At 35.3% G+C, this 27,918-nt stretch overlaps 2 protein-coding genes and 1 long non-coding RNA gene across 4 annotated transcripts in view; 2 read left to right on the top strand and 1 right to left on the bottom strand.

Annotated features, from left to right (window-relative positions):
• Positions 1-155: 155 nt before the first annotated feature.
• On the top strand, positions 156-17,438 carry LOC139511643 (ankyrin repeat and SOCS box protein 8-like). The gene is made up of 6 exons (XM_071298600.1): positions 156-639; positions 2,797-2,892; positions 4,029-4,130; positions 14,912-15,013; positions 16,138-16,236; positions 17,109-17,438. The coding sequence occupies exons 1-6, from the start codon at positions 565-567 to the stop codon at positions 17,220-17,222; spliced, it is 588 nt and encodes a 195-aa protein (XP_071154701.1). The 5' UTR covers positions 156-564; the 3' UTR covers positions 17,223-17,438.
• On the bottom strand, positions 13,344-14,837 carry LOC139511644 (uncharacterized). Of its 2 annotated transcripts, XR_011662063.1 has the most exons (3): positions 14,423-14,837; positions 13,928-14,000; positions 13,344-13,385 (listed from the first exon to the last, which is right to left on the bottom strand). It is a non-coding gene; the product is annotated as an uncharacterized lncRNA (long non-coding RNA). The 2 variants fall into 2 exon arrangements; XR_011662062.1 differs by having other exon boundaries at positions 13,928-14,837.
• A 4,027-nt stretch (positions 17,439-21,465) lies between the features above and the next one.
• The window catches only part of LOC139511641 (ceramide synthase 5-like), a 44,971-nt gene continuing 38,518 nt past the window's right edge, over positions 21,466-27,918 (top strand). The window contains exon 1 of the mRNA XM_071298596.1: positions 21,466-21,538. The gene's annotated coding sequence lies outside the window, so the exon portion shown is untranslated. The remainder of the gene's footprint in view (positions 21,539-27,918) is intronic.

Below are 27,918 nucleotides of genomic sequence, written 5' to 3'. Positions count from 1 at the left end.
CAGTTATAATGATAAATAAAAGTGAAATGAAACGTAAAGATCTTTTTGTTTTAAAGTAGCATTTAATTGCTCACAGTTTAATGAACACGAATGTTAAAACAAAGTGTATTTTGATCTTGTTTTCTTTTTAACTAATTGACTGTTGTGCACTTGTTTCAAAATATTAATATTGACGTGAATGAAAGACAAAACATGTTTTAAATTCGATTACACTAGAAATTTCAAACAAATATTAACGAGTCTGTGTGTAGCATTGTCTCTCTAAACAAGCTCTAGGTATTACAATCCGTTCCTTTCAGCTGGACGATTTGTTGATCTAAAAGAAGATTGTTTAAGATGGTATCCGATGGAACTTGCTGTTGTTCGTAGGGAAAAACTACATTTTTTTTGGTTTTTCGTAATACTTGCATGGAGATATCTGGTTATTCGAATGTACATATTGATTACGTTCAAGATTTGATTTGATTTGATTTTTGGTGTTTTAAAACACCACTTTTAATCACCGCTTTTGGGCTAATTCGTGGCGGCCAGTTTTCATTGGCGGAGGAAGCCAGGGTGCACGAGATGAATATAGACAGAGATATAAGAATCAAATCACGGACAGAAATCAGAGAGGACAACAAACTTCGGCTTAACAGGGTGAGATTTTATTTAACCTCTTGTACAATGTTTATTTTTAATTTCTTTTCCTTTATCTTTCCTTTTCTTTTGTTTCGTTTTATTTTTTAAAAAATCATAGAGAAATTTAATGTGCTTTTATCGTCAAACCTCGTATGCTTTTAAAGAGAAGAACAACATTTTGAGATATTTTTTGTCTGATATTTTTTTTTAAGTATAAAATTGAGAATGGAAATGGGGAATGTGTCAAAGAGACAACAACCCGACCAAATAAAAAACAACAGCAGAGGGTCACCAACAGGTCTTCAATGTAGCGAGAAATTCCCGCACCCGGAGGCGTCCTTCAGCTGGCCCCTAAACAAATATATACTAGTCCAGTGATAATGAACGCCATACTAATTTCCAAATTGTACACAAGAAACTAAAATTAAAATAATACAAGACTAACAAAGGCCAGAGGCTCCTGACTTGGGACAGGCGCAAAAATGCGGCGGGGTTAAACATGTTTGTGAGATCTCAACCCTCCCCCTATACCTCTAACCAATGTAGTAAAGTAAACGCATAACAATACGCACATTAAAATTCAGTTCAAGAGAAATCCGAGTCTGATGTCAGAAGATGTAACCAAAGAAAATAAACAAAATGACAATAATACATAAATAACAACAGACTACTAGCAGTTAACTGACATGCCAGCTCCAGACTTCAACTAAACTGACTGAAAGATTATGATTTCATCATATGAACATCAGGCACAATCCTTCCCGTTAGGGGTTTAGTATCATACCATCATAACATATATGAGAAGAACATAACCCGTGTCATGCCAACAACTGTTTTTAGAATAAATGTGTTTAGTTCCGATGCAAAGACCTTATCAATGACTCAATATTAACGCCAAAATATGCAATCTTTAATGACTTGACAACAGTATCGTAATTATATCCCTTCTTAATAAGTCTATTCAAAGGTTTTGTAAGTTTCTGAGGTGAATACTGACACCTTTGTGCTTTATAAAGAATATTACCATAAAAAATTGGATGTGAAATACCTGAACGTATTAAAAGTCTGCATGTTGAGCTATATTTACGAATAATGTCTTTATACCGATGATAAAATTTAGTAAATGTTTTGACTAGTTTGTGATATCGAAAACCCTGGTGTAATAATTTTTCAGTAATACATAAATTTCTCTCGTTAAAATCTAAAACATTGTTACATACACGAGCGAATCGTACAAGTTGAGATATATAAACACCGTAAGATGGTGACAAGGGAACGTCACCATCTAAAAACGGATAATTAACGATAGGAAATGAAAAATCATCCCTTTTATCATAAATTTTAGTATTCAGCTTTCCATTAGTGATATAGATATCAAGATCGAGAAAAGGGCAGTGGTCATTGTTAGTTTTAGCTTTATTTAAAATAAGCTCAACAGGATAAATTTCATTAATATACATACTGAAGTCGTCATTATTGAGAGCCAAAATATCATCCAAATATCTAAAAGTATTATTAAATTTGTTTATCAGATGTTGTTTCAATGGGTCTTTGCTTATTTTTGTCATAAATTGTAACTCATAACAATACAAAAACAGGTCCGCAATAAGTGGTGCACAGTTAGTCCCCATTGGAATTCCGATAATCTGACGATATACGGAATCCCCAAAGCGAACAAAAATGTTACCTAGTAAAAATTCAAGGGCATATATAGTATCAAAGCATGTCCAATTAACATAGTTTTTTTGTTTATTGCTACTAAAAAATGACCTAAAAGAGTTTGAACATATATATTCACATTCTGATTTTTTGAATGCCCATTTAATTAGGTGTGTGAATTTGAGGCAATGTGGTATACAGGGTAGAAAAATCAAAACTTTGAACAGATTCAAAATCACCAATATAAGCATGCAATTTATCAAGTACTTCCAACGAGTTCTTGACACTCCAAAAGTAATTTATTCCACTATTTTCGAAGGCCTTATTTGAACAATATAGTTCATTTTCGACTGTATCAAAAATATCATCAAAACTGAGTAAGTACCAACAATGCAAAAATATTTAGAATAGAGAAATGAAGGAATTCTCATGCAGACTCTTATGATATTGGAACAAAATTCACCAGCTGAGCATTCAGAACTTTGATTTATATTTAATCCAGTTGTATTTTTACAGGAAATGGCTAATGCATCAAAGTTCGGAAGAACAGCGCAGGTCCAGAAACTATTACAACTCGGAGCAGATGCCAATTTTGTCTCACCATCAAATTTTGTAAGTCATTTACCGTGTGCATACCATATTGGAAATAAAATCATTTCTATCTTATTTTATTAAGAACTTTATTATAAGCGAAAAATCAGGGTTTTGAGTATTGACAATCCAAAGAAGAAGAAGAAGAAAAATACTATTATAGAAATGGTTGTCTTGAGTCCAATTTATAAATATTCTGTGTCTGTTGCAATTTTCTGATTATGGGTAGACCAAATCATAAACTCGCTCCGTTCACAGAATCACAAAAGGGTTTAACTGCACTGCTCTTTAGTCAGATTGCTGTCTCTTTGGCATATTCACCATTTCCATTCTAAATTTTGATTATCTTTAATTGTTTGTCAGTCGTTTTAATTGGCATTGCAACACAATGAACTTTGCTATCGTGCACAGCAGATTTTGGTATATGCAGGAACATATATATTGACCTGTTCCCAGGTATATGTTAACTGTTGCATCTTCAGTCATCGTTAACATATATTAAGATTATAAAAAAGTCATTTCCCCTGGGCATCATTATATACAAATATTATACTTGGAAGGATTACTCTTTGGCAGATGTATACACAGGCAAGATGTTGAGTGATTCCATATTATACAGGCATTATGTAAATTGTCATTTCTAATGGAAGATAATATTTGGATAAAGTTTCCCCTTGAGCATCATTATTATAGATATAATGTTCACTCTTAATCATTATAGATACTAGGATTGAAATTTGTATGCCAGACGCGCGTTTTTACTTAGAATAAGACTCACCAGTGACGCTCGAATAAAAAAAAGTTGAAAAAGGTCAAACAAATTCAAAATTGAGGACCCGAAATTCCTAAAAGTTATCCCCTGGGGCATCTTTTAAAATGTATTTTTACGCAGGCAAATATACTACTTGTCGGTGTCAGAGGAAAACGTTTTAGAGTGAGTTTTTTCCAAAGAAGCTGCAACACCAATTTTAGGATGTGAGGGGAGCGGTAATTAAATAAAAAGTAAGGAACTATTGGCAACATCAGAAATAAATTTTCCGCAAATAGGTTACAATTTATATTGTAGCATGTTTTAATTGTTTCCGCTTTAAGTCTTATTCAACAAACACACTTGCATAAATAATAAAACAGTTTAAGAGTAAAAAAAAATATTGTAGGGCTACACAGCTTTGCATCATGCCGCCAGAGAGGGACACACAGAAAGTGTAAACATATTGTTGAAGTATGGTGCTAATACAGAAGCTAGAGACAAAGTAGAGGCAAGTCCTTTAGGCAGCTTTTTTTTCCTTCGTACTATAATAAACTACTACTAGTAACTATAATTCTTTCGCATGACAATTGTTTGTAACTCATGTCAGTCGCGATTTGAATATGCCAAATGTTTGTGAAATAGCTTTTGACACGTTACCTTTGATATTGTATGATACCAATTCCAGCGCAAATGGCACACGCAAAATAAAAATAGATTAGGTAATATAATTCTGATTACAGATTTCCATCACATGAAAATCAGTACAATCACTCTCGTTAGAATACTTAAATTGAGGACCCCTCGCCTAGACCCTCATACAGGTACTTCCAAAACAAGAGGTTTTCTTAAAGCAAAATAGAAAATTGGAATCAGTCATCAAAACATTACCTCATATATGTTTATGTTAAAATTCATTGTGTGAAAGGGGTCTCTTCCGGTATAATGAAATAAACGAAAGACTTTCTAAGGTTCGGATGGTTTTATTACCAGAGAATAAAAACTCTGAAATAACAAGATTATAAACATTAATGATAGTTCATGTAACATATATAATATATTATTATACACATATTATATCACAGACAATTTTAATACAGTTTACACAATTTCTAATATAATGGTGTTACTATAAACAGTAGATACACATTTACTATGGAATGTTCATTCATTCAATCGTGTAGTGAAATGTACATCACATGTCACATGTACTTTAACAAACCGGTTTCTCTGACCGACATTTAATTATAACGGTAACCAGTTTCAATGCGTTTACAACCAAATAGAATTAAATGTATCTTAAAATTACTTCTCGCAAGTATATGAAAGTTTACAATTAAACTTATTAAATATTACAACATTCAAAAAGTATTTACTATGTCTGAATACCAACATATAAATTCTACCACTGATTTGCTAAAAACACGCAAATCGCCAATGGAAATAATCCATGAATAACTATCATTTCTATAGTATAAAATAATACAAAAACTACAAATTATGCGCTTACCACTTGTGGAGTGAGTTCTCTAGTAAATAAGGAACTTGGCACAAAGTACAAAGAAGTAATCTACATCAGAGTCCTGAAAACCAAAATACAATAATAAGAACGGACTCTTCGTAATTATATAAAATACTAATCACATGACAATTGTATTCAATTCGTCCATATAAAAATAGCATTATGCGGACATGTAACTCGTTCTTCTTTTTACAATATACTGTAACTTATCATACATGCCGCTATTTTTCTACATGCAGTATTCGTAAAATACTGTTATTACGATATCTCTATACATTGCATAATTACGCTATGATCAGCGGCAAATATTACATTACTTTATAAAAATATGACCTAGCTTCTTTACCAAAAATACGCTCATTCAAATCTTTCATTCCGATGTTATAAACATGCAATCTGAAGAGTATTTACTCGAAAATAGGAAAGTTAACCAAATCTATTAATTCGTGTCAAAATGTTAATAAAGAAGAAAGTGCAACTTACTAGTCATGTCTAGAAAACTGTCAAGCTGAATATAATAAATACAATCTGTAAATATGGGTTTCTGCTATAATAGTCTGAGTAAATAATGGACGTCTTTCACTGACCAGTGTCCAGGTGAATTCTACCCAAGGTACACAAAGGAAAACTCAATTTAACCGCCAATAACTAAGAACCAATCAAAACAAGAGTTCAATTTCAACCCCCATGAATATGTATGAGTAACATTACTCAATACGTAAATCATATACTAAATCAAGTCATAAAGGATAAATATCCTTTAGTAAAAATACTTTGCAAGAGTGAAATAATTAAACTAAAGACCCAATAAGAATTTGATAAGTAGATTTTTAATATAAATCAATGATTTCAAAAGTGCAAATTACATAATTTATGAAGCATGAAAAATCACTCTGCTACATCCTCCCCTCTGTTAAAAAAATGACTTCCATGTCATTAGAACTGTCTTCCCCTCTCCAGAAAGCATGGCGTCCTCGACATGATGGAACACTAAAGGTCACTCTCCATAATCTTCATAATGGTTCTGGAAAGCTCTATCTCTTGTCCTTTGAATATACCATTCTCTGCTTGATGTAGCAACCAGTTTACTCTCCTCAACCAGTCTGGCTGTGTTATGGCCTGTTTGGACGTGGTGACGTAGTCCTTGAGATAAGCTGGTGGTTTGCGTTCTCTCTGGGGTCGAGTAACTGGTGAATCTGGTGAATGTCGTGGTGGTGTCGGCAATATACGACGCTGTCGTTGTCTCTGTGGTGGTGGTGTTGGTTGTTCTGTCTGAGCTTCTGTGGGTACATCTGCCGGTCCAAGTGACGTGTCGGTCAGCGCACTGCCATCTACCATATCTGAAGTGTCATCTTCATCCGCATGGCCCGTCGCTGTACCATTACCATCGTCAACTACAGGGGTTGGTTCTCCAGTATCAATCTCAACTGCAGGAAGAGCGTCCCCTCCAAAACCAGAGCCCTGTCCTCCCTCAACACTAGCATGGCCGTCACCAGTAGCATTGAGAGTCCCTGTTGTCTGGTCCACTTCCACACTTGTAGCATCATTGTCACTGTTGCTCTGTGGGCTCATCTCAGACACAATTACATAGTAATCCTGCTCCGACTCTTCATCTGATTCCGTCTCATCAATCTGCTCAATGCTTTCAGACTTTGTCGGTTCTTTCCTGGTAGGCTGTCTCACTTTACGCCTGGCTACAGGTGCAGGATCTTTTCTCTTTTCTTCATCACTCGGCAGAAATCCAATCGGGAGTAGAAGGTTTCGGTGTAGTGTTCTCTTCTTTCCCTCTCCCTTTTCTCTCTGAACCACGTACACTTGGATGTCGTTGTTTGGCTGTGAAACAACTAGGTACGGGTCTTCTTCCCACTTGTCTGCAATCTTGTGTTTACCGTCGAAGGCTACTCTTCTGACAAGTACTCTGTCGCCGGGTTGCAGAATGGCTCCTCTAACTTTCTTGTCATACCCTGACTTCTGTCTTTCTTGTGCTGTTCTTGCTGATCTTGTTGCTAACTCGTAAGCCTTCTTAAGTCGCTGTTTCATGGCATCAACATACTTCGTTGCTGGTTCTTTCTTGCAGTTTATGTCCAAACCAAAGGCAATGTCCACTGGTAATCTTGGTGGTCTTCCAAACATCAAGTAGTATGGAGAAAAGCCAGTTGTTGTCTGTCGAGTACAATTGTATGCATGAACGAGTCCAGCGATGTGCGACTTCCAATCCTTCTTCTGTGTTGTTTCAAGGGTACCAAGCATACTGAGCAGTGTTCTGTTGAAGCGTTCTGTCAAGCCATTCCCCATAGGATGATATGGCGTGGTTCTCGACTTCTCCATTCCAGTAATGTGACATAACTCTTTGATGATGTTGGACATAAAGTTAGCGCCTTGGTCAGAGTGGATTCTCTTCGGCAAACCATAGTGAACAACAAAATGGTTGAAGAAGGCTTCTGCTGTTGTTTTCGCAGTCTGGTTTTTAGTTGGAACAGCTAAGGCATATCTGGTAAAATGGTCGGTGATAACGAGTACATTTTCAAAGCCGCCTTTGGATTTCTCTAATGACAGGTAGTCCATGCATACAAGTTCCAACGGTTGAGAAGACTCTATGTTGATGAGTGGTGCTTTCTCGTTGGCTGGTGTCTTGCATCGTATACATCTGTTGCAATGGCTTATCCAATTTTCAACATCTCTGGTCATACCATACCATACAAAGCGATCTCTGACTAGTGAAAGTGTCTTGTCACGGCCCTGGTGTCCCATATCATCATGAAGTGCTGTAAGGACTGTGGTAATACAGGCTTCTGGTAAAACTTGCTGTTTCACTGGCTCTTGATCGATGTTGATTTGTCTGTACAGTATGCCATCTTCTAGTATAAGCTTGTCAAAGTTGTTGATAAACCAGATGTTCCATGGCGTTCTTTCTATCTGATGTTTGGCTGGCTTTCTATGTTCTTGTACCCAGTATAACCATTCTTTCATTATCTTGTCGTTCTTCTGTGCTGTTTTGATGTTGACCATAGACTTTGGTGGCAATGATGGCTCATCAGCTGTTGTCGTTGACATTGACAAGCATTGCAGGTATGGCTGAACGTGCTGCAAGTTACAGATGGCTTTCACGGATTCAGTACACATGCTGGAAGTGTTGGTCTTTCCGAGCAGTCCTGGTAACCTTGACAAACCATCAGCATCAGCGTTGGCTTTACCTGGTCTGTAGACGATGTTGAAGTCATATGCTGATAAGGCTGCAATCCATCTATGTCCAGTAGCATCTAACTTGGCCGTTGTAAGGACGTATGTCAACGGGTTGTTGTCTGTTAGCACAGTGAACTTGTTCATGTAGAGGTGGTCTCTAAACTTCTCAGTGACAGCCCATTTCAATGCAAGGAACTCAAGCTTGTGTACAGGGTAGTTCCGTTCTGCTTTACTAAGTCCACGACTGGCATAAGCTATGACTCTTTTCTTGCTGTCTTGTTCTTGGTATAGTACAGCACCAAGTCCTAGCATGGAAGCATCTGTATGCAGCTCAAAAGGTTGGTTATAGCGTGGAAAACCAAGTACTGGTGGCTTCTGTAGCTGTGACTTCAAGTTGTTAAATGCTTTGTCTTGTTGTTCACCCCATATCCAGTTTGATGGTTGCTTATAGTTGGTCTTGCATCTCTTAGATTTGTGTGGCGCTGGCATTAAATCTGTTAATGGCCTGGCGATCTTGCTGAAATCTTTCACAAACTTTCTATAATAACCAACAAAGCCGAGAAACTGTCTAACCTCTTCTGGTGATGTTGGTTTTGGCCAATTCTTTACTTTCTCTAACTTGGCTGGATCAGGCTCAATACCATGCTTGGAGACAATGTGGCCAATATACTTCACTTTCTCTTGGAAGAAGGCGCATTTCTTGGGTGATAACTTCAAACCACTTTCTCTTAATCTCTGTAGGACTCTCTCGAGACGTTCTAGATGTTCTTCATAGCTGTTAGAAAATATAATGAGGTCATCTAAGTATATGAAGCAGATGTTGAGATGAAGGTCGTCTAGGATATCTTCCATCAATCTCTGGTATGTTGCTGGGCTGTTGACAAGTCCAAATGGAAGGCGATTGAACTCATAGAATCCAAGCGGTCCTACTGTGAAGGCTGTTCTCTGTTTGTGTGATTCTTCAAGCTCTACCTGGTGATATCCAGACTTCATATCCAGTACAGTATAAAAGCTGTTTCCACCAAGTGCATCTAAGATCTCCTCGCTTCTTGGAAGTGCGTATGAGTCCCGAAAAGTCTGGTTGTTTAATTGCCTATAGTCGATGCACATTCTTAGCTTCCCATCTTTCTTTCTACATAGGACTACATTTGATGACCATGGAGAATGTGATCGACGGATGATACCAGCTGCCAGAAGTTGTTGAAGGTGGGTGCGAACTTCTTCAAACATTGCAGGTGGGATGCGTCGATGTCGTTGTTTAAATGGCCTTTCATCCTTCAAGTCTATTCTGTGGTGAACTCTATCTGTGTGACCAATATCTGTGTCTGAAGTACTGAAGACATCTCTAAACTGACGAAGTAGTTGCTTTCCTTGTTCTAGTTGTTCATCGTCTAGTAGATCTGTTGGTAGACTCACATCATACAGTACATCATGGTTGTTGGCATCAGGTGTTTCAATGTCAGTAACTGCAACTGGCTGTACTTCACACAAGATGGCGTTTGGTGAAACAGTGATAGTTCTAGTAGTGTACTGGAACTAGTCGATTATCTTTGTAGCTGTAGGAGACTAATGATGGAGCAATGTCTAAATCGGTTGGTATGGCAGCTCTTTCTGTGGGTTGTAGCAAACAACAGACAGGATGGTATGGTATCTCATGGTCCATGTAACCTTGAAGTACTACATCTTTGTTGGGTTGAATGTGTACTGTCTTGCCTTCTGCACATTTGATGATTGCCAGTCTGTTACTTCTCTTCTGCAATTCTTTCTCTCGTAATGATAAGCAGCGGAAAGTGATGTACCATGGTGTAAACAAATCTGCATCTTGGAGAAATCTGTTTCCAAAACGGGCTTTAACATCATCCATAGCTGTGTTGAGGACATTCGTTCCAAGGAGTAGTGGTACAGTGTTGCTGTAAGTGCTGTCTGGTACTACTAAAAGTATGCATGGCTGTTGTCTATCTGATGATGTACCTGGCAACTCTAAGTCTGCTGTAATGTATCCAAGATACGGCATACTCAGACCATCAGCACACTCAATGTTGAGGATTCTGTTCAATGTCTCTATGGGTTGTTCAGCAAGGTACTCTCTGTAGAAGGCTTCACTCACTGTGCTGACTGTTGAACCAGTATCCAGTAAGGCTGTTACTTTCATACCATTTATCTTGACAGTTACTTCACTGGTGCTGCCTATAAGACCTGTTGTATCTTTGCGTGGTTGCTGTTGGTAAGCAAAGGCTCTGTCTTCCATGTTGATCTGCTGGTAGCTGTATGCTTGTCTGGAATGGTCTAGTCTGACACAGCATGCAAAGGCCAAATGACCGGCTTGACCACATCGGTAACAGATGATAGGTTCTCTCGGTTGAAATGTTGAAGTTGGAGCAGGTGGATATGCATGTTGTACTGGTTGGTAGTGGTCGTTGTCCCAGTAGGGTCTTTGTCTGCGGTTCCTGCGTCGTCGACGTCGTCTATGTGATGAACCAATAGAACCATACTGTTGCTGGGTATCAGGTTGGTACTCAGTGGGCTCCATAGTAGAAAAAAATACACGATAAAAAAAAATCCGATATAATACAAAGTACACGCTATATATGCAAAAAAAAACTTTCAAAAATATTAATGACCAAGAGTCACTAATAATATTCAAGTCAAATAAAATATTTCCAAAAAAAAATTAAGTTCAAATTATCTCCCCTTCTGTATCAATTACAAATGTAACTGTACAGTATTCAGAGTCAAGTAATAACTATCAATCACTAAATGCAAATACCTAAACTGCTGTCAAGAAGAATGACTAACAAATGACTAATGCAACAAGTCAAGACTGACTACAACCACAGTAAATATCAAGTAAACAATCAAAGAACTAAGGGCAATAACTCCAACTAAGTCAAATATACCTCAGACACAAGTCCTAATCAGAAATACCAAGAATCAACTACACTTCCGGTATGCAATGTCAAATCAAGTAAAGTCTAATCTGATGTGCTAAAGCTAAGTGTTAATGTAAATAATGTTAAACTGTGTGTATAACCTCACAACTATACTATACTCTACACTCTCTATTATCAAACTAGGTTAATCAAAATATGTTTTCCGAAAAAAATATATGTTCAACTACATGTATTTATAATGCCTATGTATTTATTAACTTATAGGTCTTATACCACCACACTATAATTATAATCAAAATCAATCTTATAATCAAACTATTTATAAGAAATCAATACTCAATAATCAATACACCACACTATATATATAATCAAAACAGTACTATTTATTAACTAACTCTAGTTAATACTTAATATCAGATAAACATTATGTAAACAAATTATCAAACAATAAAATACAACTGTATACTCAAGTATACCACTGGCAGAACAAAAATACCAGTTTCAAAAATCTTTTTTAAGGTTCATCATAACCTTTTGGCTAAAATGGCCGTATTTACACCCCAAATTTTACTCTGAGTACAGACTAACCTATACACCTGCAACAGTTTTAAGGGATGGCAGGAACTAGATATATAAATTTTAAATGCATTTTGTGTTTCAGAAAATTATAAACTTTTCTAGATTTTGCTATCCATTTTTTTTTCGTTCCTGCAGAAGGTGCAAAAATTAACTAAGTAGTGAAAACGATTGAGAAGCTCCCCTCATATAATCAATGTTGTGAGTACTATTGATTTAAATGGACAATAGATGGACAATAGACACCTGTAAACAATAGGTGATTTAACAGGTTTAAACTGTGTAACTGAGTGGACCGTATCAAATGAAACTCGGGTGTTTGTTTATTTTGCTATCTTCTGCAGACTGGAAAAAAATGAACATCAAAATCCAGGTAAGTTTTTAATTTTCTGAAACGTAGACTTCATATAACTTTTATATATCTAGTTCCTGCCATGCCTTAAAACTTTCCTGGATGTACCAGTTTGTCTGTACTCATAGTAATTTTGGAGGTGTAAACACGGCCATATTTTTCAATTCCTTATGATGAACCTTAAGATTTGCTAAGTCTCTTTCAGTTATACTCAGTAACAAATATGTACATGTATAATCAAGTCTAAAATACCCAATAATATATAAATACTCTACGATCTAGATGAATACCAATTTCAGAACATTATGTGTTTATGTGTCACATCATAATGTATAAGTACTATATACTATAACTGTATACGATAGTGTTGCTTTCTGTGTTTACTTTAATCTGTATAAGTCACATATGGTTTTACTAGCAGTACAAACTAACTCTCACTGTAACCTAACTGTCACTGTGCATATGCAAGTGTGTATGAAAAAAATAAAAAAATAAATGAAATGACAAAGTCAAAACGTCAAGTGCTTATGACCAAGTACTGATGCACCAAAATTTTTTTTTTTTAAAGACAATGTATACTGAGTGTAGGTATTGATGCACCACTACGAGTTCAAACATGGTGTTTCAATCAATCATAGACTAAGTCAGTGACAGTATAACACTATACCCTAGAAATAAATGGAAAAAAAAATCAAAGTGTCTTTTTCAATCAGGTTTGTGTAAAAATGTGTGAAAAAAACTAAGTGTTGAAAGCAAACTATGCTGTATACAAGCTACAATATATATATAAAGTAAAACTGCCTACCTTATAAATAAGAATATTTTCCAACACAAATAATCAATGCACAAACACAATGTACAATAATCAAAAGCAAATGTCAAGTCTAAGTTACAATAAAGTAACTTCCGGTACAACAATCTTCTAAGTCGGTTATACGGTATACATGTATGTAAACAAATACACGTGGACATCCACATGGCTAACGGAGGTAAACATCAACACGTGCACGTGATCTGGAAAATATTGCGTGACATCACTAATATATACGGAGGTAAACATCAACATCTACGGGTAGAAAGACAATAATTCTGGAACATCGGACTTCTGACGGATCTCTCTGTGCCACATCATTCCATAATACTTCGTGGGCGCCAAATGTGAAAGGGGTCTCTTCCGGTATAATGAAATAAACGAAAGACTTTCTAAGGTTCGGATGGTTTTATTACCAGAGAATAAAAACTCTGAAATAACAAGATTATAAACATTAATGATAGTTCATGTAACATATATAATATATTATTATACACATATTATATCACAGACAATTTTAATACAGTTTACACAATTTCTAATATAATGGTGTTACTATAAACAGTAGATACACATTTACTATGGAATGTTCATTCATTCAATCGTGTAGTGAAATGTAATCACATGTCACATGTACTTTAACAAACCGGTTTCTCTGACCGACATTTAATTATAACGGTAACCAGTTTCAATGCGTTTACAACCAAATAGAATTAAATGTATCTTAAAATTACTTCTCGCAAGTATATGAAAGTTTACAATTAAACTTATTAAATATTACAACATTCAAAAAGTATTTACTATGTCTGAATACCAACATATAAATTCTACCACTGATTTGCTAAAAACACGCAAATCGCCAATGGAAATAATCCATGAATAACTATCATTTAATCGCCAATGGAAATAATCCATGAATAACTATCATTTCTATAGTATAAAATAATACAAAAACTACAAATTATGCGCTTACCACTTGTGGAGTGAGTTCTCTAGTAAATAAGGAACTTGGCACAAAGTACAAAGAAGTAATCTACATCAGAGTCCTGAAAACCAAAATACAATAATAAGAACGGACTCTTCGTAATTATATAAAATACTAATCACATGACAATTGTATTCAATTCGTCCATATAAAAATAGCATTATGCGGACATGTAACTCGTTCTTCTTTTTACAATATACTGTAACTTATCATACATGCCGCTATTTTTCTACATGCAGTATTCGTAAAATACTGTTATTACGATATCTCTATACATTGCATAATTACGCTATGATCAGCGGCAAATATTACATTACTTTATAAAAATATGACCTAGCTTCTTTACCAAAAATACGCTCATTCAAATCTTTCATTCCGATGTTATAAACATGCAATCTGAAGAGTATTTACTCGAAAATAGGAAAGTTAACCAAATCTATTAATTCGTGTCAAAATGTTAATAAAGAAGAAAGTGCAACTTACTAGTCATGTCTAGAAAACTGTCAAGCTGAATATAATAAATACAATCTGTAAATATGGGTTTCTGCTATAATAGTCTGAGTAAATAATGGACGTCTTTCACTGACCAGTGTCCAGGTGAATTCTACCCAAGGTACACAAAGGAAAACTCAATTTAACCGCCAATAACTAAGAACCAATCAAAACAAGAGTTCAATTTCAACCGCCATGAATATGTATGAGTAACATTACTCAATACGTAAATCATATACTAAATCAAGTCATAAAGGATAAATATCCTTTAGTAAAAATACTTTGCAAGAGTGAAATAATTAAACTAAAGACCCAATAAGAATTTGATAAGTAGATTTTTAATATAAATCAATGATTTCAAAAGTGCAAATTACATAATTTATGAAGCATGAAAAATCACTCTGCTACAATTGGATCAAAAAGCAAAGATAGGTTTGCATTAGTAAGTTTTTAAGCTTTATTTCGTATTATTTATAACAGCATCGTACCCCATTACACTGTGCAACTGCAAGAAATAAAACAGAATGCATGGACATGCTGATTACCAAAGGTGGTGCCTTTATTGATGCCAGAGATAAAAATGTAGGTATTTATTTGTTTCTAAAATAATTCTAACTGTTTTAAAATTTAATTAATAAAACGTAATACTCTAATACTGTTAGTACGATTGTTTCTAAGAGAGAAGCGAAATATACGAAGGAAATTCAAAATGACACTGAAGTCGAAAAAACTCCTGACTGCGCAATGGCAAAAAAACGAAAAACGAACAAAAGACAAACAAAGTCATATTGTATGACTATATACCGGTACATCATTGAGACAAACAACAGTTCACAATAACAACATAGAAAAGCAAAGACTGAGCAACACGTACCCTACCAAAACCCCGGGGGTGGGGGTTGGGGGGATTTTATATACTTCGGAAGGGTAAGCAGTTCCTGCTCTACACGTAGCAATCGTCGTGTTCCTCATGTATGCACAAACCCGGTGATAATTCCAATTCAGAAGGTCACATTCGAGAAAAATTGAACGGGATTTTGTTTTGTAGCTAGGACGATTGAAACATTCGTAATTAAATAGATATCAAAATTATCTCCCCTTGACCACTGATTCTTTCCTCATACATTTGAATTATTATTTTATTTTATGTTTCTTTAATCACTCTGTAATGTTTATGTCATGTTGTAATTAATGTTATGCTCTTAATGGGCCCTTTAATTTGGAAAATAAAAAATATTGTATTGTATATGTAAATTCTATATGTATCTATCCTAACCAATGTTCTTATTCCTTATACTAGTATTCTCTATATGCCGCTTGTGGGCCCTTAATTGGAAATAAAATATATCTTATCTTATCTTATGCTACCTATCTAAGAAAATTGTAGCCTATTTATCAATACCCATAAAAATCGTCAGGCTATTTCAGTGTCCTTTCAGTAATTTTTACACAATTGTATCCATATACATGTACATGAAATTGAAGTGAATACAGCCATGTTTGATGGCAGGTTGGCTGATAATATTATTTCAAATTTTTGTTGAGGCTTCATTTTTATGAGTTTTACAAATCCGTTAAGTTGAGTTGGGTTTGTTCGTGGGTCTGCGCCCTGGCGGGCAGAATAACACAGCTTTACCCATGTCTGTCATGAGAAATTGGCCCTCATTTGATATAAAATAAATGATTATTTACAATAACGATTTCAGAATAACACAGCTTTACACATTGCCGTCAGTGTGGGCAACGTTAATGATGTGACCTTGTTAGTAGAAAGGGGAGCCGACAAAAATCTTAAAAATTATAAGGTAAAAAAACTATGTCACAATATTTCTCAGGCTTGAACTGATAGAGGTCAATATCGATTGTTAATCCGAGATTTTTAGAGAATATATTTTTTATACTAGATTTTGAAGTATTGATAAAATTGAGAATGGAAATTGGGAATATGTCAGAGAGACAACCACCCTACCAAAGACCAGAAAACAGTCGAAGACCAACAGTTGGTCTTCAACACAGCGAGAAAATACCTCACCCGGAGGCGGGCTTCGGTTGGCCCCTTAACAAAAATGTTCGTTTCGGTTATGGGTGCATACTTATAAAAACAGAGTTTATTAATCGCAATTATTAAATAATTTTACATAAATTATTACTTAGTCTTACAAAGGAACAACTGAAGTGCAATTATGGTTATAATTTTCTTTAATCACTCTAAAACGCAAGAATGCGAAGTTGAAAATGCGAAAACGAGAAAACGCATTTAGCACAGATATCAGCACTTTTCTTACACAAACACAAAAATAATATTTCATCATGTTTTGAACTATAGAAGCATATCGTATGGGTCCGTTCGTGGTATGTTGCTAGGCACCATTTCTGCGGTCCCTATGTGATATACCCTATAGTTTTTTGTGGCTGTTCCGTGCCCTAAGTACCCATACCTTGCACAGCAGAACCTACGTATTATATCTAATCATTAATACTTTGTTCCTGTCCTGAACATGCATGGAATATTTGCTACTAAAGGTAAACGAAAAAGAAACAATCTATCAATCATTATTATAGGAAATCTATACTGTGGTTTATATATGCCATTCTGTTAAATATATATATGAATAATACAACCGTGGTAATTTTGACGATTATGTATTATCATACTATAATTTCATATTTTTTTCAGAACCAGACTCCTATAGTTTTAGCTGTCCATAAAGGAAATGAAGATTGTGCGGATGTATTGCTACGTGGACCACATTTTAAAGATGCTAGAAGTTATCAAAAATTCAGACGATAGTCTATACTCATGTGACTCTGTACTTGTGCACTTTGAGTGTGTATTGCTGACTTTTGTTCTAAGTTATTTTTATTATTTGTCTCTGGAAATCTTATGTTGTATTGTGGATGAAATAAAATTGAGAATGGAAATGGGGAATATGTCAAAGAGACAATAATCCGACCAAAGAGCAGAAAACAGTCGAAGGCCACCAATGGGTCTTCAACGAAGCGAGAATTTTTTCCCCGGAAGTGGTCCTCAGCTGGCCCCAAAATAAAATTGTTTACTTAATGACTAGTTCAGTGAAAAGGACGGCACACAAAACATATAAATGAACTAAAATTAAAAAACATACAAGACTAATAAAGGCCAGCGGCTCTTGACTTGGGATGGGACAGGTGAAAATGCGACGGGGTTAACATGTTATGTGAGATCTCAACCCTCCCCCTATACCCTTAGTCAATGTAGAATAAAGAAACACAATTATATAGCAATACACACATCAAAACTCAGTTTTAAAGAAATCCGTAGTAGCACTATCTTACTTAGATGTTTTCAGACTCAAGTATAGTTGATACATGGGCGTTTTCCTACACTACAATATACTCCATTAACTGAAAAGATATTTTGCCGGGATGAAAGTTACCGTTTACTGCAAGGTTTTAAAGATTTTTTTTTAAAACTGTGCACTTTATAATCAGCATGACTTTTTCAGATGACAATACGAATACTAAAAATTCGTACTAAAAAATAGGCGTAGGTACTTTAATTCAGTCACTTACCTACTATGTCGCGGGTGTGTTTTAGATTATATAAATAGAAATATAGCATCCAAATACCGTTATAAGTATGAATTAAACGAGGCTTCACGTCCACGGAATTCTTTTTTGAATACCTGATAGTAATAGCTAATGAAAAAAGAAGATTGCTATCTCGAGGAAAATATTTCATTATATACGACATTTTCTAATTTGAATACTCTAAAATATATCATTGCTTTTTATTTGGCTTCATGATTTGAAAGGACCGAATTTTAGCTTGATGCAATTGCAGACTGAAAAGCTTACAATGGGTATGGAAATAAAACATCAAAATGATTAAAGTGTCTAGACGTTATTTTTGTTTAAAGATAATTCCCTCAAGAATGCTTGTGTATTTGATTAATGACTTTTAGTGGCGAGTCAGTTTACTTTCAACAATGTTCAAAGTCTCACACGAATAAAGTTTCGATTAATAGTATGTAGTTTGTATGGTACATTCGTTTTCGAGAAAGAAACCCCATTTTGTACGAATTAATTACCCTGCAATGGCAGAAGGATAATTATTTTGACACTGAATTCTCCATTATTACAGCTTTAAACCCACGAGGGATTTTATGGTCGTCTGATGATGAGTAATGATGAATACGTTATGTCCTATTGTTTATTTTTCTATTGTATTTTTTTTACTTCAAGTTTATATCATATCCATAACAAATATAATAAAGTACTTCGCCGAGCGTACCTGGATACGACCGCAGAGGTCCAACCCTGAACAGTTAGGACAAAAATGGACACAATTTTGGCGCTTGATACAGGTCTGAATTTGGATTGTAATCAAATATATAATAGGTTGAAGTTCTGACACAGAATAACTGTATTAAAAAAACTTAGAATTGGTTATATGATTTGAATTTATAGAATTGACCTCCCCCCCCCCCCCAAAACCCACCCCTAAAAAAATGTTTACCCCCCCTTTTTTGCTTTTGAGCAATACACTATACTGTTGCCTATTGACCCCCCTTTTCTTTGTTAAGTCCAAACCTGGCATTTCTTTATACATAATTTACAAGTAGTGTAAGGGAGGTAAATCTAAACATACACAGCATTGTATTTTAAATGTATATGAATTACCTCCCTTACACTGCTTTTAAATTGTCTTAATTGTCCATTAACTATGAAAAAATACTAGTTTGTCCCCCTTTTTTGTCCCTAATGTCTGAATGGTTTGAGCCACAACCCCCCAAAAGTTGATCTTAACCACCCCTTTGTGGTATGGAAACTTGTGGAATAATTTCAGAGCGATTCATACACTTGAACACAAGTTATTGTCTGTAAACTACAAAAATGCTTTTTTGGGCCCCTCCCCCCCCCTAATTCCTAAACGGTTGGGACCATAACCCCGTAAATCAATCCCAACAAAAAATTATAGAGATCCATCCACTTAAACTAAATTTATTGTCCGGACACTAAATGCGTCTTCGGACGACGACGCAGACGACGACATGATAGCATTATACGACGCAAAACAAATTATGCGGTCGTATACAAAGTATAAAGTAGAGCGGCCAACGTAAATGCAAGTATCTTGTCTCAGGGAGGGATAAATCGTACCTTGAATACAGAACCAAGAGTTAAAATATTACTTTGCTATTAAGCTGTGTACGACGATCGAAGTTTTTAACGACTTGGACTGGCTATACAGCCCTTGCACAGTCGGTAAAGGTGTCTCGGGTGTCTTCTTCCAATGGACCATCTTGGATTTTGATGTAGCAGATTAAAACTAGAGGCTCTCAAGAGCCTGTGTCGCTCACCTGTTACTGTATTTACTGATGTCGGCCATCTTGGTTGGTAGGCGGGGTCATTAGACACTTTTTTTAAATAGATACCCTAGTAATGATTGTGGCCAAGTTTGGTTAAATTTGGCCCATAGTTTTAGAAAAGAAGATTTTTGTACAAGTTACAAAAATGACGAAAAGTTGTTCAATATTGACTATAAAGGACAATAACTCCTTAAGGGGTTGACTGACAATTTTGGTCATGTTGACTTATTTGTAGATCTTACTTTGCTGAACATTATTGCTATAAATTTACAGTTTATCTCTATCTATAATAGTATTCAAGATAATAACCAAAAACTGCAAAATTTCCTTAAAATTACAAATTCAGGGGCAGCAACCCAACAACAGATTGTCCGATTCGTCTGAAAATTTCAGGGCAGATAGATCTTGACCTGATTAACAATTTTACCCCCATGTCAGATTTGCTCTAAGTGCTTTGGTTTTAAAGATATAAGCCAAAATATACATTTTACCCCTGTGTTCTATTTTTAGCCATGGCGGCCATCTTGGTTTGATGGCCAGGTCATCGAACACATTTTTTAAACTAGATACCCCAAGGATGATTGTGGCCATGTTTGGTTAAATTTGGCCCAGTAGTTTCAGAGGAGAAGATTTTTTTAAAAGTTTACGGACGACGGACGCCAAGTGATGAGAAAAGCTCACTTGACCTTTCAGGTCAGGTGAGCTAAAAATTGATGTAGATCTTTAATGAAAATGTGCAAATTTCGAGAGTAGTATGTAATTCATATGTATATAAAACTTTTGATGTAATGTAAAATAATTATGTTTTATCATATTTAGGGCAGTAATTTATATATAAAAAAAAAAGAACCACACCATATTTGTGTTTGATTTAATTTTCTTCAACTTTGCCAAATATGGGGAGATAACTCCGATAAGGTAATTTTATTATAGGAAGTGTTGTGAATTTACATCTTTTAATATGTAGTCGAAGAAAACAAGTTCGGTGTGACATAACGACAAGGATAAGCAGATTCAGACTTAACATTATGTTTATACTTACATGAGCATCACAACGTGTGCAACATGTGGAGCAGGATCTGCCTGACTATCCGGAGCAGGATCTGCCTAACTATCCGGAGAGATAACCCTCTATGTTTGGTGAAGTTCATGTTGTACAGTCGTGAGATAACCCTCTATGTTTGGTGAAGTTCGTGTTGTACAGTCGTGAGATAACCCTCTATGTTTGGTGAAGTTCGTGTTGTACAGTCGTGAGATAACCCTCTATGTTTGGTGAAGTTCGTGTTGTACAGTCGTGAGATAACCCTCTATGTTTGGTGAAGTTCGTGTTGTACAGTCGTGAGATAACCCTCTATGTTTGGTGAAGTTCGTGTTGTACAGTCGTGAGATAACCCTCTATGTTTGGTGAAGTTCGTGTTGTACAGTCGTGAGATAACCCTCTATGTTTGGTGAAGTTCGTGTTGTACAGTCGTGAGATAACCCTCTATGTTTGGTGAAGTTCGTGTTGCACAGTCGTGAGATAACCCTCTATGTTTGGTGAAGTTCGTGTTGCACAGTCGTGAGATAACCCTCTATGTTTGGTGAAGTTCGTGTTGTACAGTCGTGAGATAACCCTCTATGTTTGGTGAAGTTCGTGTTGTACAGTCGTGAGATAACCCTCTATGTTTGGTGAAGTTCGTGTTGTACAGTCGTGAGATAACCCTCTATGTTTGGTGAAGTTCGTGTTGTACAGTCGTGAGATAACCCTCTATGTTTGGTGAAGTTCGTGTTGTACAGTCGTTAGTTTTCTGTGTTTGTTGTTTGTCTTTTGGTTATTTTGTGGGTTTTTTTTTGCCATGGCACGGTCAGTTCGATTTATGAGTTAAGGTATCCCTTTGGTATCTTTCGCCTCTTTTATATCAAACAAGAGGGGAAAAAACCACGAGACACCGCTTAGAGACTACTTGAAATGCTTATCATTGGAAATTTACATGTTTAAATTTTAATATATGGAAGGTTTTCTACAAAGCCTCAGGTGAAATAATAATAAAAAAAATCGCCAAAGCAAACCATTGCTGTTATAAGCATTTCGAGATTCTCTTTTAACAGTTTTATTGACATTTTAAAAGTTTGAAGTCAATATCGAAATAGGCTATTTTATTTTTCGAATGCTCAGACATATCAATTTGACACATTAAGCATTCAAAGACCCTTCAGAGTTATTTTTAAGGTGTTATTATTCAAATGCTCACTTCTCAAAGTTCATTGTATGAAATTCGTTCCCATTCGATCAGAATGTAAGTCTATGATATATCGAACATATGTTTCCTCTTGCACCGCTGACGTTTACAATTAGTATCAGATTTACACGTGAGGATTAATCAACAATGCATGATGCCTCTTCATTGTATTGGACATTCATGTATTGTTTATAGTTAAGTGTACGAGGTCAGGATGATTGTATATTGATAGTGGATTACTAGCAGGTCTATATTGTTCTGATATAAATAGTTATCCAAGGTAAGAAACATTTAAACACATCATTTAAATTTTCCAGATGCAAATTTGGGGGGACAGGGTGCCCGGGCCCTCCAATTGTAGTAAAATATTTGTTGATTATTTAGGGAATCACTGAAGCATGACTAGTGCGGGCCCTCTCTTGGTCAGTCCGTGCCCCCTCCCTTTATGAAAATTTCTGGATCCGCCTCTGTTTTTCATATATTCAAAATTATCCTTGTAAAATATAAAAAGATTTTTAATTGCAGTTGCAGGGATGATAAGGATTTGTCATATAAAAACTCAATAAGGGGGTCATGCAAGCCAATGCTTGGAGTGATACATAAAAAAAAGTCCATGCTTTTATTACATATGAAGCTCCATAAGAGTGTCGGACCCATGCCAACCCTAAATCCGCATCTGAATTATTCTCCATTTATATTGATTTAAATGTTGCTTTATATGTTATAAAAATTTTCATAACAGGATAATAATGAAGCCATACCTCAGAAAGTTTGGATCCGAACCGGTCCCAATTGTTTATTGTGTTAGAAATAAAGCTTGCGTATAAACGAGTTTGATATGATCAGCATAGTTACCCCCTTTAAATACTATAGAGAAAGGACATTGGCACGTTATTTTGTATTCATAATTATGGTTCTAAAATGCATTTTTCACGTCTTTTTTTCCAAAAAATCTACAAGTATAGAACCACTGTCCTTGTACTTTTTTTACTATTCGGTTGTGCAGTATTGTCTTGTATCCTTACATAGAAAAAGATTCATTTGTTCTATCATAACATTCATAAATAAATGATGACTTCTAGTCAGAAATAAGATAGAAAAAAATAACATTAAGTCTTATAAGCAGGTCGTTATAAACATAAGTACCTGTCTCTGTAAAACAAATAACCTTAACGTAGCACGTACGTAGCACGTATATAGTTTGTTTTCTATTGTCATTGTAGAGACAAGTGCATGTGGGGATGCCATCTTGTTGGAGATGAACGTTTTTATTTCCTTCATAACAACCTTGGCAATTGCTTGTTTTAGCCTGGTATCTTTTATGAATTTCTCGGCTGGACAGTTTCTGTCGTCTATATTCCTATTGTTTTTACGATAATGGAGTCGGACAAACAATGGGTTAAATTGTGATTAAGACCTAGCAACCATTGGCGGATCAGGGGGGGGGGGGGATGTCCGGAGGTTGGAACCCCCCTTTTTTTGGCCGATCAATGCATTTGAATGGGGACATATAGTTGGAACCCCCCCTTTTGTCTTGGGTTGGGAACCCCCCCTTTTTTAAATGTCTGGATCCTCCCCTTGCAACTATTGTGTGGAAAATTTCATTTATATTGTACTATATAGACTTATTTTTAGATCTTGTCTTGATGATATTTTCATCTGTTTAAAGTTTCAATTGGATCTATTCTTTGTGTTTTAAAATAAACGTAAAACACAAGTAGAATTAGTTAAAAAAAACCAACATAATCTAAGGGGATGTCGACTGGCGATTTCGATCATTTGACTGATTAGTAGTTTTTACTTCGCTGATCATTTTTGCTTTTAATAGAAATTTCGAACTACCTATATTTATAAATTCCACCTAATGCAAAATATGGATTGAAATCGTCATTTGAGGGAAATTACTCAAATAAGAAACCGTATAACTATTTCGACTACATCGATTTATTTGTAAGTCGATTCATGCTGACCATTTTTGCCTTTTACATTTTTATAACTTAGCAGTTAACAGCAAAAATAAAAGTCAGCACTGACAGGAAGACATGTCACCCTACCCTAACACATTATTTGACCTCTGGGCCGACTAGCTTTTGATCTCACTGACCCGACCGGGTATCGAACCGAGGACGATGCAGAAGAATAATGAAGCCTTAAACTTATTTTTCATTTTAAGTATACAAGTATGCTAGAACGGTGATAGAGACCTACCTTAACAAACAACCTGTTGCATTCTATTATCATTGAACACCGACACACCTTTCCATGTATGTATTTCTCTTTGTGTTGCCATTGTAGCGTTTGCTTTCGCCATTTCGATAACACCTCCCCTCCGAACAACGATGGTTTACAAATGGGAGTGAGGTGTGGTGTATTTTCTGGTGCTAATTGTTTGATAATGCGTGTCGGGATTTCATTTGGTCCTGACTGTAGCTTAAAATAGACCCCAGTTTGAGATTTTGTTTGTACCATTTATAATGACATCGATTTTGGCATAGATAGATAGGACCCTTTCTTTAAGAGTTAGTTTTTATGTTCGGGAGTATAAAAAACAGTGGTATTGCAAATAGTTTGTTTAGTAACTATAGCTTTTTATTTGGTGACACCTGTATAAAAATAACATGCTCTCAGTAATCAGAGGTAATCAAAGGTGCAACTCCTGAGCGGACTTAATTGTGTTCCTAATGAAGTTATTGACCTTGCAGTGAGTCATCAGTGGCGTATCCAGAACTTTTTGTAAGAGGGGCCGCTCCAGTCACGCTTCAGTGATTCCCTATATAATCAACCAAATTTTTTCCCATGAAAGGGGGGACCGGACCAAACCTCCCCCCCTTGGATCCGCCTATGGTCATTAATCTTTTGAATACGATATCTACTAAAGACTCCGAAATCAACCTATCAAAATACCGAATTTCGTGTTTTGTACTCTCAGGAACAGAGTAAAAGTTTTCTGACCAAAATGTGCTGAATTTGGCGTTAAGCACAAATCAATCAATTAATCAATAAATCCCAGACAACGCTTTTATTTCCTTTACAAGCTATCTGTTTCTATAGTGAAAAAAAGATAAGAGTTCCGGTAACATGTGTTGGTGTTGTTATATAACTTGTACTTATTACTACTAGCAATTGTCTTGATACATATCAATTTTTTATAGTATATTGTATGCCTTTTGTTGGTGACACTGTTCAAAATCTAATTTTAAATTACAAGATGCTCTGCTATATGCGTTCATTATCACTGAACTAATATATATTTGTTTAGGGGCCAGCTGAAGGATGCCTCCGGGTGCGAGAATTTCTCGCTACATTGAAGACCTGTTGGTGACCTTCTGCTGTTGTTTTTTTCTTTGGTCGGGTTGTTGTCTCTTTGGCACTTTCCATTCTCAATTTTATTGTATCGTAAACCGTGGAATTTGGAAATCAATTCTCTTAAAAAAATGTATATATTTTTTTTTAGTATGCACTTAATGGTGTCCATGAATCTGTATGTATTTGCACATGAATAAAGAAATATTAAGTGTAGATGAATTCATATTGAGGCAAACACTTTGACTGATCATCTTTGTCCACAATGGATTTTATATATAAAATTGAGTAAAACGGTAAGAACTAGACAGAAAAGCGTGTAATATTGAAATATAGAAGTATTGATTTCCATATAAGTTGATTAGCAACTAAAAAATGTTTACCGCAATGGTTACCCCAACTTTAATTATACCTGATATATATGGTTGTGAAATATATACGGGCCTTTAAGAAAGGTTCGTATAAATTTTACTAGGTCTTAAAAAATCTACTTGAAAAGGTTTTTCATATAGAAAAACTTGGTAGATGACCTTGGTTGTTTTTATATATTATAAATCAAAGAGCATGATTTTTCTCTGAGGGATACGATTGCCATTGTTTTCATTGATATTAATATTATTCTCAAAAATAATTCAACTGCACATGAAAAAAGTACAGATATATATGCTAATGTAACGTTATTTCAGGCTAAATGGAAATGTTATAAAGAAAGTATGTTTAATGTTTGCGGTTATTCTGCCATGAAAAGTACCTAACATTTGTTTATAATTACATTAGATGTATGTTTCACTACAATACGTTATTCTGATTGGCTAACTACACATCACGTGTTATTCCTTAAGCAATTGCATTACTCAATAAAACTTTTCATTCATGATAACACGAGGTCCCACAATAAAGTGCACAAGTAAATTAAATAACAAATTGATAAAATTCGTGTTTTCATGATCCTAGCTAAAAAATGTAATTATAAGTATTGAATGCTTCTTTTTGTAACTTCATAGGGTTGTAAAAGCGTTGACCGTGCGCACATTTTTAGAATGAAGCGCATGTACTTCGGTCAACGCTTTTACATCCCAATAAAGTTACAGAAAGAAGCATTCAATTCTTGAGTAAAAAAAAACATATATCTACTTTCTCCATGCACATAAAAAAATATACCTTTGTTTTCAATTTTTGTTTATCAAAATCGCCAGTCTTCATCTTCGTCTTCATGCGTGACGACCAGTCTGCACATTGTCACGTGAACTTTCAATATACACATGTTTTTTGAAAGAATATAAAGATTTCAAAGTTTGTTCTGTTTAATTTAAGATTGATAAAATAAGGGATTTTGTTCATACAACAAAGATAAACAGTTTTTAGAATGAGTCGAGTTGGTTTTTGTTAAAACTTGATATTTTGCGGTGTTATTGGTGTATTCGCATTAACTGTTTTAAATTAAAAGGTCCGTTTGAATTTGCGTTCTGGATGTTGTGACTTGTAGTCGAAGTGTTAAATAATTTTGTTTATATTTGTTTTCTTGGACACTTATCTAGCAAGACAGTGACATATATAGAATGAAATTCAAAACAGTGTGGCTGTGGCCATTGATTGACACATTAAATTCATCCATTGACTGGGACAATTTAGGTGAACGTTTGTATGTAACGACCACTGTTCACTATGTACTTTTTAAAGACACTTAAACTATGGGGTCACCAAAGGTTCTCAACACCTTAATAAAGTAATTCGAAAAACTAATCAGAAATAACACGATGTTTTGATTTAATATCAATTATATAAATCAAATCATAAAGGTTATTCCTGATTATTTTTTTGAATTATTTTATAATTAAAGGCGTTAAGAAACCTTTGGTGACCCTACAGTTAACTTTTAATTGTCTATCGTAGGTACGTCGTGAACAGTGGTCGTTACAGACAAACGTTCACGTAAATTGTCCCAGTCAATGGATGAATTTAATGTGTCAATCAATGGCCACAGCCACACTGTTTTGAATTTCATTCTATATAGCCAGTAGAAAAATAAGTCTTTCGAGGAATGCATTCCAACAACAACTCAAACCAGTTTTTACACCAAACATTACAGCCGATTTTATTGAGTGTGTAGTTAAAGGTAGTATATTTGGTTAGCTTGCTTGCCGAGTACTAGTATATTGTATCAAGAAAACGATCTGGCAAAGGTAATATATTCGGTCCTACTTAAAAGCGCCCGGGAGCGCCCGGGAAAAGAAAAAGCGCCCGGGGAAAAGAAAAAGCGCCCGGAGAAGGAAAATTAGCGCCCGGAGAAGAAAATTAGCGCCCGGGAGAAGAAAATAATAATATTTTATAACAATATTTTTTTTCCTTAAAAATAACTAATCATTGCTTGTTTTGTCCTTAATATAAATGGGGATATGTCACGATGCTACATCTAAAGTGTTGTTGTACATTTTAGATTTCGATCAAAATGTATATTTTGTTACTAAAAATAATCGGTGCCTGAGGTCTAATATTTTCGCAACGGCATGGTGAACACTTTTTTATACAGATGCTGACAGGGGTTAAAAATTCCACTAGCCCGACGCCCGGGACTAGATCAATTACGCCTCGGGCAGTTAAAATGTGTAACCCG

Source organism: Mytilus edulis, chromosome 2, assembly GCF_963676685.1.
Source record: "Mytilus edulis chromosome 2, xbMytEdul2.2, whole genome shotgun sequence".
NCBI classification, from domain to species: Eukaryota; Metazoa; Mollusca; class Bivalvia; order Mytilida; family Mytilidae; genus Mytilus; species Mytilus edulis.
Note: the sequence above shows the minus strand (reverse complement) of the source record. Positions and strands in the feature narration are given on the sequence as shown.

Coding starts and splice junctions, on each gene's coding strand:
- LOC139511643 (XM_071298600.1), top strand. CDS start 565: ATGAATATAGACAGAGATATAAGAATCAAATCACGGACAGAAATCAGA. Junction 4,131..14,911: donor AAGCTAGAGACAAAGTAGAG/GCAAGTCCTTTA, acceptor TATTTATAACAG/CATCGTACCCCATTACACTG. Junction 16,237..17,108: donor AAAATCTTAAAAATTATAAG/GTAAAAAAACTA, acceptor TATTTTTTTCAG/AACCAGACTCCTATAGTTTT.